Genomic DNA, 17,103 nt, shown 5'->3' with positions numbered 1-17,103 from the left:
ATATCTGAGTGTGGTTTTGATTTGTATTTCCCTGATGAGGAGCGATGTTGAGCATCTTTTCATGCGCCTGTTGGCCATCCGGATGTCTTCTTTAGAGAAGTGTCTATTCATGTTTTCTGCCCATTTCTTCACTGGATTATTTGTTTTTCGGGTGTGGAGTTTGGTGAACTCTTTATAGAGTTTGGATACTAGCCCTTTGTCCGATGTGTCATTTGCAAATATCTTTTCCCATTCCGTTGGTTGCCTTTTAGTTTTGTTGGTTGTTTCCTTTGCTGTGCAGAAGCTTTTTATCTTCATAAGGTCCCAGTAATTCATTTTTGCTTTTAATTCCCTTGCCTTTGGGGATGTGTTGAGTAAGAGATTGCTATGGTCAGAGTGGCCAAAATGAACTAATCAGGAGACTATAGATGCTGGAGAGGATGTGGAGAAACAGGAACCCTCTTGCACTGTTGGTGGGAATGCAAATTGGTGCAGCCACTCTGGAAAGCAGTGTGGAGGTTCCTCAGAAAATTAAAAATAGACCTACCCTATGCCCCAGCAATAGCACTGCTAAGAATTTACCCAAGGGATACAGGAGTGCTGATGCATAGGGGCACTTGTACCCCAATGTGTATAGTAGCACTTTCAACAATAGCCAAATTATGGAAAGAGCCTAAATGTCCATCAACTGATGAATGGATAAAGAAATTGTGGTTTATATACAAAATGGAGTACTACGTGGCAATGAGAAAGAACGAAATATGGCCCTTTGTAGCAACGTGGATGGAACTGGAGAGTGTGATACTAAGTGAAATAAGCCATACAGAGAAAGACAGATACCATATGTTTTCACTCTTATGTGGATCCTGAGAAACTTAACAGAAACCGATGGAGGAGGGGAAGGAAAAAAAAAAAGAGGTTAGAGTGGGAGAGAGCCAAAGCATAAGAGACTCTTAAAAACTGAGAACAAACTGAAGGTTGATGGGGGGTGGGAGGAAGGGGAGGGTGGGTGATGGGTATTGAGGAGGGCACCTTTTGGGATGAGCACTGGGTGTTGTATGGAAACCAATCTGACAATAAATTTCATATATTGAAAAAAAAAGAAACTCTGACACTAAGAACATACAGCCAGAAGAACTATAAACACAGACTCTGACTTGAGAGTTTTAGTTGGAAATCACTGAACTTACTGTATTTGAACCAATCCTAAGATTTCTGTGCACTAAATACTGTATACGAGGAAAGTCTATGAATCATAAGGTTTGCCAGTAGGGACAGTTAAAAATTAGCAATATACAGTATTATTCATATCAAATTTTTTTCTCATAAGTTATATTTATAGCAAAACTATAATTAAAATATTTATTATACTTGCTTATCACACATTCAGGGACACAGCAGGGACATTTATGTGTTTGATGGTTTAGCATCCACTTTATTGTGCTTACTTATTTTTGTAAGGAACACACAACACATACTACATCTTCCCAACATTCAAGGTAATGCAATAAAAAAATTCTCCAAAGAAAAATAACTTGAAATTGCATTAAATACTGTTTTAATTAGGAATAACTGTTATAATAAAACAAGTAACATTATACATTATTTTTCCAATGAGCTTCAGTTGGAGAAACTGAACAGCAGAAATAAATCTTTAAGATTTTGGCCATGGAAAAACTGGTAGATCTGGGAGATGTGTTAGCAAAACCACAGACATGGCCTACCTTTCACCAAAATCCCGGAGAAAAGCATTTTCTGAATTTGGGGGAAATAACACTGAACACTGGTTAAGACGGGACTCACTGAAGTCTCAAGCCACCTGGGAAGCTGGCCCCAGGAATGAGAGAACCACTGTCCTGGTGGCAGGTAAGAAATGAATTTTGTTTTGAGCTGACTAATGGCTTATTTTATTAACGGCTTTGAATAAAAAAAGTGAAATGTTTCATTGTGTTTTCTCAGAAACTAATCAAGAGATTACAGAGTCCTACACAATTTGGAGACACAAAGTGGATGCTGAGTGACCAGAGGTCACTCCAGGTGTGGAATTTTAGAAAGTTAGTCCTTGGAGTAAATGGCACCGTGGCTATGGCAGCAGATACAAAGGAATGATGCTCTGGAGAGGAGGTAGGGGACACTCTGCGATCGGCCAGTGGATAGATGAGGGTCCCAGCTGGAGGAGAGATCTTTAATTCGATGGTTTATCTCCGACTGCTCATGCCTCTGTCTTCATAAATGGTGATTTCAATAACTCGAAGTCCTCTCTCAATGTGATCTGTCAGGAGGAGGCCTTGGGGAGCATATATCTTCTCATTCTGCTCTTGAATGTATTTGGACACTTTCTTCACAACCTTCTCATAATGAGTTTCCATGCATAAGAAGATGGTGTAGGCTGTTAAGCAAGCCAAACAGCCTTCAAGATATGATTGACTCCCAAGCTTCTCTGCTTCTGCATAAAGGTTATTTAGAGTTCCAACTGTTTCTTCAAACTGCTGCCTATCAGTCAGGTTCTCCAGCTCCACAGGCAACTTGGTCTGGAACTGGCAGTGTGTGCCACTGCTGTAGTCTCGCTGAATGAATACCTTCTTGGACACTGACACCTGCTGCGGCCTTATGGTGAGAACAGGATGGGCATGCCGCCTCCTCTGCCTTCCGCCTACCGAGGTATAGTGCATTTAAAGAGACCAAACATGCCCCTAGAGAGAAAAGGGGAAATTCAGCCCAACATAGTGGTTTTGGCTTGAGTAAGCTTGATCCCATGTTTGTTACTTGGAGTTGAATTCCAGTTTCTGCCTACCCAAAGGATTTTACAATGCATGCTGAAAGAGATAGCCCTATCCAGCAATACCAGCAATGAACTAGAAGTCCCCCCTTAGTAGAGAAAGATTCACCAGGACACTGAATGGATAGATTCAAGGTGATATGGTATTCCTTCATTCATTCTTTTCTTTCTTTCTTTTTTTTTTTTAACGTTTTATTTATTTTTGAGACAGGGAGAGACAAAGCATGAACAGGGGAGGGTCAGAGAGAGGGAGACACAGAATCTGAAACAGGCTCCAGGCTCTGAGCTGTCAGCACAGAGCCCGACGCGGGGCTCAAACTCACGGACCGCGAGATCATGACCTGAGCCAAAGTCGGCCGCTCAACCGACTGAGCCACCCAGGCGCCCCTCTTTCTTTTTTTTTTTTTTTTAATTAATGTTTATTTATTTTTGAGAGAGAGAGAGAGAGAAGAGGAGATGCAGAAAGAGAGAGGGATACACAGAATCCGAGCAGGCTCCAGGCTCTGAGCTGTCAGCACAGAGCCCAATGCAGGGCTCTAACTCACGAACTGTGAGATCATGACCTGAGCCAAAGTCCAAGCTTAACCGACTGAGCATCCCAGGCGCACCTTTTCTTTCTTTTTTAATAGCAGCTTTATTAAGATATAACTGACACACTGCACAAGTCTTAAAGTGTACAATTCAATGGATTTTAGTATATTCACAGTGTTTTGCAATCATCCATCTACCTAGTTACAAAACATTTTCATCACTCATGAAGAAGACCATATACCCATTAATAGTCATTTCCCATTATCCCTTCTTCCCTCCCAGCTCTGTCAATCACTAAACTGCTTTCTCAGTCTATGGATTTGTCTATTTTGGACATTTTCTCTAAACAGACTCATACAATATGTGACCTTTCATGACTAGCTTCCTTTGCTTAATATAATGCTTTCAAGATTTTTTCATGTTGTAGCATAGAACAGTATTTCATTCCTTTTCAAGGCTGCATAATATTCCATTGTATAGATATACTCCATTCACTCATCAGTCAATGGACGTTTGAATGGTATGCACAATTTGGTTAGTGTGAAAAGTGGTTTTACACATTCATGTATAAGTCTTCACCTTGTACACACCTTGTGAAATTATTGTTTTCAATTCTTTTTGGTATATATTGAGAAGTGGAAGTGCTAGGTCATATGGTAAATCTACACTTATTAAACAATCACCACCCTTGAATTTCTAGGATGAATTCCACTTGGTTATGAAATATACTTTTTTAAATGTGCTGCTGGATTCAGTTTGCTAGTATTTTGCTGAAGAATTTTGCATTTATGTTCATAAAAGATAGTGGCCAGTGGTTTTCTTTTCTTGTTTAGCATTGGTATCAGGGTAATGCTGAACTCATAGAATGAGTTAGAAAGTGCTCTCTACTTTTCTATTTTCTGGAATAGTTTGAGAATGATTGGTGTTAATTCTTTAGGTAATTTGGTAAAATTCCCTAGTCAAGCCAGCCAGTTGGTCCTGGGCTTTTCTTTGTTGGAAGGTTTTTGATTACTGATTCAATCTCTTTACTTATTATTACCTGTCTGTTTAGATTTTATATTTATTGAGTCATATTTGGTAGTTTGTGTGTTTCTAGGAATTAGTTTACTCATCTCTTCATCCATTCTTAGAACAATGTTGATTGAGATTATACCATGTGCCAGGAATTGTGCCATGTACAGACACATGCTCTGCTCCTAGAGAAGTGAAAATTTGGTATAAATATAGATGATAAAATAAGAGATTCCATCATAGTGTAATGCTTTGAAATGCATAAGAGGGTCTCCTAAACCAGGCTTAATGGTTCAGGAAAAATCTTAAAGGGTGGCTGGGACAGGAGTGGTTGGAAGTTTTAATATTTACTCTTTTATCTTTTTGTCAACACTGCCTCAACCTATAAACAAGTCCCATCTTCAAAGTAAAATATTGAATCCAACCATTTTTCAAAACGTTTACCCTTTTCCTCTTTGGTCCAAGTTATCATCATCTTTTCAGGTGGCCTCTTTGCTGGCTGCACAGGGAACAAGTGCTGCCCTTCAGCATTCACTGTGCAACTGTGCAACTGTGGCAGAGAGGTTAATTGCAGACTGCTAGGCTGACTAACAGCCCACCAATGAGTCTGCAGCAGCCACAGCCAGGCCTCTCAACAGTGTGGGGAGCACATCCTGCAGAGTGTGCCAAAAGCAGGCAAAGTAGGTCCTTATAGTTGGCTGAGATGAAGGCAATGGTGACTATGTCACAATAGGAGAGAGCACATGCAACCCACATAGGAAGTACCCCTTGAGGTCTTGGGTCTGGTGATCAAGGGGGATTGCACTATAGGGCACTAAGCACCTCTTGTCTACAAGGCCACTACTTTCAAGACCAGAAGATGTAGCTGACCTACTTAATACATATGAACAAATACAGAGAGTTGGACAAAATGAGGAGACAGAGGAATATGTCCCAAATGAAAGAACATGACAAAAATCACAGTAAAGGAGCTAAATAAATGAGACAGAGATAAGCAATATGCCTGATGAAGAATTCAAAGTAATAGTCATAAAGGTACCCACTGGACTTGAGAAAAGAGTGAATGAACTCAATGACATCTTCAACAAAAAGGTAGAAAATACCAAAAAAAAAAAAAAAGAACCAGTCAGAACTGAAGAATTCAGTAAATTAAATGAAAAATACACTAGAGGAAATCAACAGCAGATTAGAAGATGCATAAAAACAGATCAACAATCTGGAAGAGAGGATAATGGAAAACAACCAAGCTTAACAGCAGAAAGAAAAAAAAGAATAATACAAAGTGAAAATAGATTGAAAGCCATCATCAAGTGTGACAACATCAAGTGTAATAACATTTGCATTATAGGAATCACAGTAGGAGAAGAAAAAAAGGGGGCAAAAAACTTATTTGAAGAAATAATAGCTGAAAACTTTCTTAATATGGGGAAGGAAACAGACATCCACATATAGGGAGCACAGAGAGCCCCTAACAAGATTAACCCAAGGGGGGGTCGACACCAAGAAACATAATTAAAATGTCAAAAAGTAATGATAAAAATAGAATTTTAAAAGGGAGACTTTATAAAATCATCAGCTGCTTTTTCAGCAGAAACCCTGATGGCCAGAAGGGAGTGGCATGATGTATTCAAAGTGTTGAAAGGAAAAATCCTACAACCAAGAATATTCTACCCAGGAAGTTTATCATTCAGAATAGAAGGAAAGATAAAGAGTTTCTCAGATAAACAAAAGTTAAAGGAGTTCATCACCACTAAACCACCCTAACAAAATGTGAAAGGGAATTCTTTAAGTGGAAAGAAGAGACCATAATTAGAAGTAAGAAGAATATTAAAGGAAAAAAAGTCACAAGTAAAAGCAAACACATAGTAAAGGTAGTAGATTAATTACTTATAAAGACAGTATTAATGTTAAATCACAAATGTAGTTTGTGATTTATCCACAAATCAGTTATATCTACAAAAATTAGTCAAGGGATAAACAAAATAAGAGGATATAAAATATGACATCATATACATGAAGTGTGGTGGGGGTAATAAAAATGTAGTGCTTTTAGAATGTGTTCAAACTTAAGTGACCATCAGCTTAATATAGACTACTATTCAAATATAGACTACTATACAAATAAGGTGTTATATATGAATCCAAGTTTAACCACAAATCAGAAACCTATAATAGATACACAAAACATAAGGAGGAAGGAACTCAAGCATAATACTAAAGAAAACAATCAAATCACAAAGGAAGAGAGCAAGAAAAGGAGAAAGGAACAGAGAGATATCAAGAAAACAATTAACAAAATGGAAATATATACCTATCAATAATTACTTTACATGTAAATAGGAAAAATGTTCCGATTAAAATAGATAGGGTAATTGAATGGATAAAAATCCAGGACCCATCAATATGCTGCTTACAAGAGACTCACTTCAGAACTAAAGACTGAAAAGTGAAGGAATGGAAAAACGTATACCATGCAAATGGAAGTGAAAAAAATAGCTTGGTTAGCAATACTAGTATCAGACAAAATTGACTTTAAAACAAAGACTGTAACAAGAAACAAAGAAGGGCATTCCATAATGATAAAGAAGTCAACCCAACAAGAGGATATATCAATTGTAAATATCTATGCACCCAAAATTGGAGCACGTAAATACATAAAACAAATGTTACCAGAAAAAAAGGGAGAAACTGACAGTAATATAATAATAATAGGGGACTTTTACAATCCCACTAAATTTGATGGATAGATCATACGGACAGAAAATCAATAATGAAATGGCAGCTTTGAATAATACATTAGACTAGATGGACCTAACAAATAAATATACAAAACATTCTATCCAAAACCAGCATAGTACACATTCTTTTCAAGTGCACATGGAACATTTTTCAGGATAGATCACACGTTAGGTCACAAACAAGTCTCAATAAATTTAAGAAGATTGAAATCATATCAAGCATCTTTTCCAACTACAATGGTACAAAGCTAGAAATCAACTGCAAGAAAAACTGGAAAATGCACAAACACATGGAGGCTAAACAACATGCTAATAAAAATCAAGGGGTCAAGGAATAAATCAAAGAGGAAATTAAAAAATACATAAAGAAAAATGAAAATGAAAACACGATGGTCCAAAATTTCAGGTGGAGTACTATAATAGCTTCTAACCAGCTTCCCCACTTCTGATATTTTTTCCTGTGACAAATATCATATTTTAGCTCACCTGAACTCATTCCAACCCCAATCCTAGCATACCTTACCAAACGAAAGAGGTTGGAAAGCTAAAGACTATATATCCAGAAGTTTCTCTTGGCTTGGATTCCGCAGGTAACCTAGCCTCTGCCAAGAGACAGATCTGAATGTAATTTGAAAAAGTGAGTGGAGAAGAGTTCATGATTTTGCTTCTGTGATTTCTGGTTTTTGCTAGTAAGCATGATGTTAGAGTTTTTACTTTTTCTGCATGGGCAGTAACAGACTTCACAAGGTGTAGCTCCTGGCTTTGAGGGCATGAAAAAGTAGGTCACTGGGTATCCATTTTGTTTATTTAGATAGAGAATGAGGCATTGTGGTCTTGGAGCCAATATTTGCATTATCTCAGCAGAGAATATGTGGCCCTGGAGGCAGCTGTGGGGCAGTGGCTTCTTGAATCTCCAGGTTCCTGATGGTGCCAATTATTTGATGTTATTTTGGGAAATGATCCTGAAATTCCACCTAGAATATGCTATTCTGATTCTTTCAGCACCTCTATAAGCATCTAATTCAAAATCCTTTCTGTTTAAATGGGTGAAAATGGTTCTGTTATCTGTAATGTAACTCTACAACCTACTCTCTACAGAGAAGCTAAAGGAAATGTTTATAAAATGGAAACCAACTCCTATAACTTCCTTGCTCAAAACCCTCCAGTGGTTTCCAGTGCTACTTGCAACAAAATTCAAACTCCTAACTTCCTCCTGCTCTCCCCTGGCTCCTTTCACTGAAGTTTTAGTTGCCTTCTTGCTATTCCTCAGACTCGCCAAACACACTCCTGGGCTTGGCATTTGCTGTTCTCTCTGGAGCATTCTCTGGAATACTCCTCTTCCAGATAGGTGCATGAGTAAACTTTTTACTTCATGCCAGTCATCTCCTTGTAATCTAAGGTTAGTCCAACTTTACTCTCTATGACATTGCTCTCTTGATATTTTTCAGAACATGCATCACCCACTGAGGTCATTTTCCATATTTCTTTTGTGTGTGTGCATCATCTCTCTCTCTCTTCGTTGGAATATAAGTTACATGAGGGTAGGGACCTTGTCTGACTTTTTTATTGAATCTGATGGAAAGCAGTGACCCATACACATTGAGAGAATCACTAGGAATTCAGGAGGGGGAAAAATAAATAAAAGACACTGGCCATTTCTGAGCACTGCTGTGATGTTTAGGGAGTGTTAGAAGGCAAAACACCAAAGACTGAAAACTCAAATCACCTGAGAAAGGTGGTGATTTCTGAAGAATATTTTTGCAATTGTGAAAAAGAAATTATATATGCAAGCAATGTGAAGAACTACCAGACCTGTGTCTGTAATGAGTATCATTACATCATTGATATCCAATTAGAAAGGCTTGTTCGTGACCTGCTCTGCAACTCATTTGGGATTTTCTTCTATAAAAGCATGTAGTTGGTCTTTTTTTTGTCATCTGAGGAGTAATAAAACAGGGTGTTGGGGTTCATGTCATTTTAAAGAGCCACAAAACACTTTGCAAGCCTCTGCTATTTATTCAGTCTAGCACTAGGCATTCTGGGATGGAACTAAGAAGGGAAAAGCCACAGACTCTATCGGCAAAAAAAAAAAAATAGGCAAGATACTCTCCAGTGGGAGTCAGGGGAGTGACTAGGAGAGGATTGACCTCTCCTAGTCAATCAGATATGGTGGATGCTCTGGAGAGGGAAGAGGCCAGGAAAGCAGAGAATCAGAAACCATGGTGTCAGTGAATAGGTGATCTTGAAGTGCTTTGGAACTAGGGAAGAGTTAAATGCCCAATCCACCAGCCTCTAAATAGCAGCTAGGCCACTGAGAAAACAGGTATAAATTAAACTATTCAGGGCCACAGTCAATGCCTGTCTCTCACCTCTGTCCAGGGCCTCAGGCGGCTAAAGCTTGTTTGCTCATTGCTGCCAGCCACTGTCACATTAACTATATCACTATAAGTTCACAATTACCAGTTTCATGTGGATCCTCAACATTGCTTAGTATTCCTACTGTTTCTTTAGCTACCCATTTCATCCTCTCTCTACATTATATTTTCTTACTTTATACATACCCCTTAAGCATTCTCTCCCATAGAAAATAATCTTGCCATTCATTTTCATGGAGAAAACAGAGAACTCTAAACTCAAATGGAAATTCCCTCAATTTGCTGTCACCAAACTTCCAGCTGCTTACATCAGTCTCCAGCCTTTAATCCTATCCTGGCTTGGACATGATAGAGGGTTTCAGACTGAGTTTGCACATGGAGAGTACTTCGGTGGTCACTGACTGGCTGTGACTGAGTTCCTCTAATAATGCAACATTCCACTGTCTTGGTTCTTTTGTTCATATGAACAAATCTCATTTGGTACTGAATTGATCAGATATTTTTATTCATGCAGCCAGAATGGAAGGAAATATCAGGCTCTGCAGTGTAGATTTCCCATGTCACTGGATTATCTGTATTAGAATCTCAAGGTGTGCTTGTTCAAAACGAAGATTTCTTCTATCTGCCCCATGTTCCACTAAAAATGGTTGCAAAGATTCTGCAGTTTAACAATCTTCCCATAAAAGAATTTGTGTATACACTAAGTTTTGAATGCCACTGATATTGACCATAGCTAATTTGTTAGGTGAAAAGTTCTGGAATGGGTCTTTCATCATGAAGGAGGGTTCTCTAAAAGGTGTTTTTTTAAAAGGTAGTGTCAATCACAAACCAGGGGATTCCTCTTAGACCATTTTCTTGTCCGACAAATTTAAAAATGTTATGTCACATACTATATCTCACTCCAATATTTCCATCTCCACCAAAACACACATACACATCCAGAACCTACTCTAATGTGTGTAAGAACATGCTAGTTCTCAACTTCAGCCCAGTAAAAGGATTCAGCTTTGAGAGTATTAAAGTACTATATACAATATTTAAGCATTTTTGTGAACTATAACACATCTACAGAAAAGTGAATAAAATATAATTACATGGTATAAGGAATAATTATAAGGTGGAGATTCATGTAAGCACTACTTAAGTCAAAGAAAACATGAACAGTCCTCTAGAATCCCTTCATGCTCTTTTCCAACACCAGCTCCCTGGTTATTGTGTATTAGTTTTATAATCTATTTACACATTTACTTTTAAGTTTATAAAAATAACCTCATACAATATATATTATTGTGCGTCTGGCTTCTTTGACTCAATATTTTGTTTATAAGATTCATCCAGTTTGTTGTATATAGCATAGTTTGTTCATTCTCTTTGCTGAATGATATTGCATTTATAGATATTCTGTAATTCGTATAGTCACTCAACTTCTTTTGGTATTTGGATTGGGTCCAGTTTAGGACTACTACAAGTACTGCCACTCTGGACCTTCTGGGATGTCTCCAAGGTCATGTGTGCATGGGATTCTCTAGGCTAATGGAGTTTGTCTAATAGTCATATTGCTATGTCTCAGGGTAAGCATATTTAAAATTTTATGGGATACTAAAATAGAGTGTTTTTTATTCATTTCTAAATATTTATTAATTTACTTCAATTTAAGGATTATTTGGTAATATGCTATTTTGTTTCCAAATATTGTGGATTTTTAATGACATCTGCGTTACTAACTTCTGCATAGGCACTATGGTCAAAGAACATAGTTTTTATGACATTAACCCTTTGGAGTCTATTGAGGTTTCCTTTTTCCTAATTCATATTCTACTTTTATAAATGAATAATGTGCCTGAAAAGAATTGGTATTCTCTTTTTGTTGCATGTATGTAGAGTTTTATATTATCTATTAGCTCAAATTTATTATTGTTTCTTTGATATTGCTGCTTATTTTGTTTGTTTGAACTTTCAGTTTCTGAGAGTCCTAGGTTAAAATGTTCAGCTATAGTTGTTAATGTATGTGTTTCACCCACAGTCTTAAAATTTGTTGCACACCTAGTGATGTACAGATCTTCCTTAAATTATGATGAAGTTTTGTTCCGATATACCCATCATAAGTTGAAAATATTGTAAGTTGAAAATGCATAACTAACCTACTCAGCATTATAGCTTAGCCTAGCCTAACTTAAACATGCTCAGATCACTTACATTAGCTTATAGTTGGAAAAATAATCTAACACAATAACATTATTATTTTTATAATAAAGTATTGAATAATATAATTTATTAAATACTATACTGAAAGTGAAAAATAGAATGGTTGTGTGGGTACAGAATGTTTTTAAGTGTATCAGTTGTTTACCCTCATGACTGTATGGTTGATGGGAAGTTTTGACTCACTGCTGCTGCCCAGCATCACAAGTATCATACCACATACCACTAACCTGGGAAAGGATCAAAATTCAAAATTTGAAGTGCAGTTTCTACTGAATGCATATTGCCTTCACACTATCAAAAAGTCATAAGTTGAAACATTGTAAATGGGGGACTGTCTGTAGTCTGAAGATATAAGAGCAAAAATTGACATAATTATTAGGAGAAATAAGCAATCATAGTTGGATATTTTAACACACCTCTCCATAATTGATAGAAAAGCAGAACAAAAATCAGTAAATATAAAGACAATTTGAAAAAAACTTAATAAACTTGACCTAATGGAGACATATCTATATGTATCTATAACCATATATCAATTTCCACACCTATACCCATGTTTATACCTACATCTATATCTATGCTTATATCTACCAACCAAATGGAAAGTGTAATTTTTCCCAGCATGTATAACATTTACAAAAATGGACTATATTATATTCAGAAAGCAGGTATCAAAAAATTTCAAAGAACTGAAACCATACAGAGTGTTCTCTGACCACAGTGGAATTAAGCTAGACATCAATAACAAATGCCAGTTAGAAAAATCCCTACATGTTTGAAAATAGTCAATTTAAAATAACTTATAGATAAAAGAAGAAATCATAATAGGAATTTAAAATAATTTGAACTGAAAAACAATGAAAATACCAAATAACAAAAATTTGGGGATGTAGTTAAAGTAGTAATAAAGTGAAAGAAGAAAGACTGAAAATTCATGAGTTAAGTATTTCTATCAAGAAGTTAGAAAAAGGACAGCATGTTGACTAAAGAAAATAGAAAATTAAATTAAAAAATAAAATTTGATATTAAAAATATGAAGTACTCAGGAACGACTCTAACATAAAATGTGTAAGACCTTCATAGAGAAAATGATGGACAACGAGATACATGAAATAAGCCTGAAATAAATACAGATGCCATACTCATAGACTGAAAGATTCAATATTATAAATATGTCAATATTCTCCTAATTTATTGACAATTCAATGCAATTGCAGTAAAAAAATTCTAATACATTCTATTTTGTGGAATTTATCAATCTAGCTTTAAAATTTGCATAGAAAAGCAAAGGTACAAGAATATTCAAGATACTTCTAAAGAAGATGGTAGAAGAATTTGCTCTGCCTAATATCATTATAAGGCTATAATAATTAAGACACTGAAGTCCTAGCAGAAGGATAGATAAATACATCAGTGGAAAAGAATAGGGAACCCAGGACATCTTCACTCCAACATCTGCTCTGAATGATTTCTTCATCTTCAAGCCTTAACTATGCCCCAGTTATTTGCTGAAGATACAGCTTACTCTGAAATCTTAGCTTACCTTGAAGTCCTCTCCAGTGGAGGCTTTTTTTTTCCTCAAACACCGTGTACCTTAGGACTGGAAGAAATATGGGTCTTCTTCACTCCCATGTTGCTTCTAGGCCAAATAATATCTACCTTTTTGAGATTTATGCCATTTTGCTATATCATCTATGCTTATTCATGCTACCACCCATTGACCTCCTAGTTATTCTATCTTATCAAGGAATTGGGAGTCTGGCTAATGATCTTCCTCTCTGCACCATCCTATCATCTTCCAGATGACTTCAACATCCACACTGACCACCCAGCAATTTGGACTTCTCATTTCTGGTGGACTTCTCTAGCTCATACTAGACACACTCTCCCACAGACACTGCCTGGGTTTATTATTCATCAGAAACTACTCTACCTATGAATGCATACATTAAAATATCCCAGGTCACAACCTCCTAGCCATTCTTCCCTCTCATTCTTCTTTTACATCTCTTTTCTGATCTAAGATCTTTGTAGCTTGACCTATTTCCTGCCCATCTGTCTTCTCCCTCTTCTGTCTCATTTCCTCATTGATTTGCTTCAGTGAAATTCTCTCTACTTTCTTTTTCTGTTTACATGCAGACTTACTAAGTTGTTAATACATCCACTATCACTTATCTCCCTATATTAGCAGCATCTCCTGCATCCCCACATCCAGTTACGGCCCACATGTGACCAATTGTTGATTCTAAATTCTATGTATTTCTCATAGTGTCTTCTGCTAATTTCAGCATTTCTCACATAAATTTTGCTGTAGTCTCTAATACATTGTTGCCCTTCTTTGATCCTTTCTTCACATTGCTTCCAGGGTGATACTTCTAAAACACAAATCACTTCCCTAATTGAAGCCTTCTGATGGCTTCTTGTAGCCTTAAGGATAAACCCAAATCACTGATTCTGGCATCTGAAGCTCCTTCCAGCCTCTTTATCCTTGCCTTCCATCATTCCACCTCTCAAAATCCTTTGGTACACGCACACCAAAACACATTGGCAGTACCCCAAATGCATAAAAATCTTTCATGACTCTTATTTTCTTTGAACATTTGTTCCCTCTGCTTGGAAATCCCTTTTCCCTTTACCACTTTTCTAAGTACCTCCTCCTAGTTCAAAACTTAGTTTTCCTCACTTTTCTGTGTGCTCACTTTGCACTATTATGGCATTTATCCTACTGAGCTACGGTCATTTACTCTGCTAGTTGAGAGATTTTTACCACTAGACTCTGAGCAACTTTGAGGTCAGAAATCATCTTGTGTTTCTGTCCCTAGTTGTGAGATCAAGGCCAGATAATATAGTAGTTTCTCTTTCTCTCTTTCTGTCTGTAATAGCAGTAGCTCAAACTTATTTTTTTAAAAAATCTAATGATTATTTTTGATAGAGAGAGAGAGCGAGAGAGAGAGAGCATGAGCAGGGGAGGTACAGAGAGAGAGAAAGACACAGAATCTGAAGCAGACTCCAGGCTCTGAGCTGTTAGCACAGAGCCTGATGCAGGGCTTGAACCCAGGAACAGTGAGATCATAACCTGAGCCAAAGTCAGACGCTTAAACGACTGAGCCACCCGGGCACCCCAAAGTTGCTCACACTTATTAAGAGCTTACTTGATTGAACTAGGTGCTGTGCTCAATTCACTGACTCCTTACAACTCTGAAGGATAATAATTATTATTATCTCAATTTTACAGATGAGGTGCCTGAGTTCTAGAGAAGTGAAAAAAGTTGCCCAAGGTCACAACTCTAGTGGCAGAAACTAGGATTTGAACCCAAAATGTTTTACTCCAGGGCTAGGGTCTTAAAGCACTATGCACCTTCTTAGGGTTGCAAAGAACTTAACCATGCATTAAGGGAACAAGCATCATTTAGGAACAAGTTACTTCCCCTAACAAACATTGGAGTTACCATCTCAGGAGGACTATAGTTAATAACCCATTGCTAGAGGCTTTTTGAACAGGCTTAAAACTTGATATCCTCATGTAAGTAGATGTTCTTTTAATAAATTTTTGTTGGTTGAATGAAGAAATGAACTAGTATGGTCCTAATGATGCCTTGGAAAAAGTAACATAATATTTTTCCAAGTTTTAGAGAATTTGTTTTTAACAAGACAGAGCTTAGAGTAAAACTCCTTGTTTTGTATCCCAAATTAAATGTGAGTCAACCAGATTGTTGCAAAGGCTGTTCAGAGACCTGTCATCTAGATTCAGTTTGGCAAAAAAGCACCTCAAAATAAATCCTTGAGTTTATCAGTAAGTCTTAAGATACAAAGAAACAAATTTGAATTCTTAGAAGTCTGAGTAGTTGGGATACATGATAGAGATTGATGTAAAGGAGACCTATGCAGTTTTGGGCCTCAGCATGCCAAGTCTTCTGTGGTTTAAGGTATACCAGATAATGCATAGATAAAGTAGCATCAATGTCACTGACTTTCCTCAGCCACACACTGAGGAACTCCAAAGCCCAAGTTCACTGATATTTGCAGGGTAGTCTCTTATGCTAAAGAGTCAGGAAAAAAAGGGTTTTAAAGAAATGCAGTTATGACTGGTCATTACCCAGAACATAGAGTAGGGAAAGAATAGGGTGGAAGTTGGCAACCTTTACACAGGGCCTGCTTTCCAGATTTTCTTTCACTCTTTACCCCAAACCAGGGAGTTAAAGACAGCCTTTTTTTTCCACATGGGGTGGGCAAAGGAACCTTTGAAAGAAGATACAGCAATGGGAAGTCTCTTTTTTGCCTTCTTCTCTAAGTTTAGAACTGACTCAGGATGAAGGCTCCCTAATTAGGACCCCAGTGCCTCCCCCAACACAGCTCCATTGGGCCCAGGATTCAAGCCATGACACATGGAGTACATGGCTCTTGTCCTGCTCCCTCACCATAGCCTCCTTCACCTCTTTCAATTTTTCTAAAGAAAAGCAAGTGAATGATAACAAAATTAAAGATAGTGGTCACCTCTGGGAGGAAATGAGGATATAATTTAGGGAGAGTACACGTGGGTTTCAGAGGCATTATATTCTAGTTCTCAATCTTGGTGATAGGCATATAGGTTTTCAATTTATTATGATGCATATTGTTGTGGAAGCATGTATTGCAAACCTGCTGCCCCTCTTTGGGATTGCCCAATTAGTGCCCTGAGCCTGGAACATTCTTCTATATGAAATATAGCTGTCTTTTGGCCCTGAATTTTTATTTCTTTTTAAAAGTATATTTATTTATTTTGAGGGGTGTCTGGGTGACTCAGTTGGTTGGGCATCCACTCTTGATTTTGGCTCAAGTCATGATCTCAGGATTCTTGGGATTGAGCCCTGTGGTGGGCTCTTCACTGATAGCACAGAGCCTGCTTGGGATTCTCTCTCTCTCCATCTCTCTGCCCTTCCCCAGTTTTCGTGTGTGCTCTCTCTTTATTGAGAGAGAGAATGAACACACAAGTGGGCAGGGGAAGGCAGAGAGAGAGGGAGAAAGAGTACCAAACAGGCTCCATGCTCAGCACAGAGCCCCACATGGGGCCCCATCCCACGACATGAGCCATATCAAGAGTTGGAGGCTTAACTGACTGAGCCGCCCACGTGTCCCCGAATTCTTCTTTTTTTCAATTGTACTTATTTTATTTTATTTTTTAAATTTTCTTTATTTTTTATTTTTATTATTTTATTTTTTTAAATTTTTTTAACGTTTATTTTTGAGACAGAGAGAGACAGAGCATGAACAGGGGAGGGTCAGAGAGAGGGAGACACAGAATCTGAAATAGGCTCCAGGCTCTGAGCTGTCAGCACAGAGCCCGATGTGGGGCTCGAACTCACGGACTGTGAGATCATGACCTGAGCCGAAGTCGGCTGCTTAACCAACTGAGCCACCCAGGCGCCCCTAATTTATTTTTTATATTTACATCCAAATTAGTTAACATATAGTGCAACAATGATTTCAGGAGTAGATTCCTTAATGC

At 37.6% G+C, this 17,103-nt stretch overlaps 1 protein-coding gene across 2 annotated transcripts; it reads right to left on the bottom strand.

The window, feature by feature from the left end:
• Positions 1-1,385: 1,385 nt before the first annotated feature.
• Positions 1,386-13,254, bottom strand: LOC131502555 (golgin subfamily A member 7-like). Of its 2 annotated transcripts, XM_058713363.1 has the most exons (3): positions 13,162-13,254; positions 4,329-4,485; positions 1,386-2,672 (listed from the first exon to the last, which is right to left on the bottom strand). In XM_058713363.1, the coding sequence occupies exon 3, from the start codon at positions 2,649-2,651 to the stop codon at positions 2,178-2,180; it is 474 nt and encodes a 157-aa protein (XP_058569346.1). In that variant the 5' UTR covers positions 2,652-2,672; positions 4,329-4,485; positions 13,162-13,254; the 3' UTR covers positions 1,386-2,177. The 2 variants fall into 2 exon arrangements, with proteins under 2 accessions (XP_058569346.1, XP_058569347.1); XM_058713364.1 differs by lacking the exon at positions 4,329-4,485 and having other exon boundaries at positions 13,162-13,253.
• Positions 13,255-17,103: the final 3,849 nt, after the last annotated feature.

Source organism: Neofelis nebulosa, chromosome X (assembly GCF_028018385.1).
Source record: "Neofelis nebulosa isolate mNeoNeb1 chromosome X, mNeoNeb1.pri, whole genome shotgun sequence".
Classification (NCBI taxonomy): Eukaryota; Metazoa; Chordata; class Mammalia; order Carnivora; family Felidae; genus Neofelis; species Neofelis nebulosa.
The sequence above is the reverse complement of the archived record's forward strand: the minus strand, read 5'-3'. Positions and strand labels throughout refer to the sequence as shown.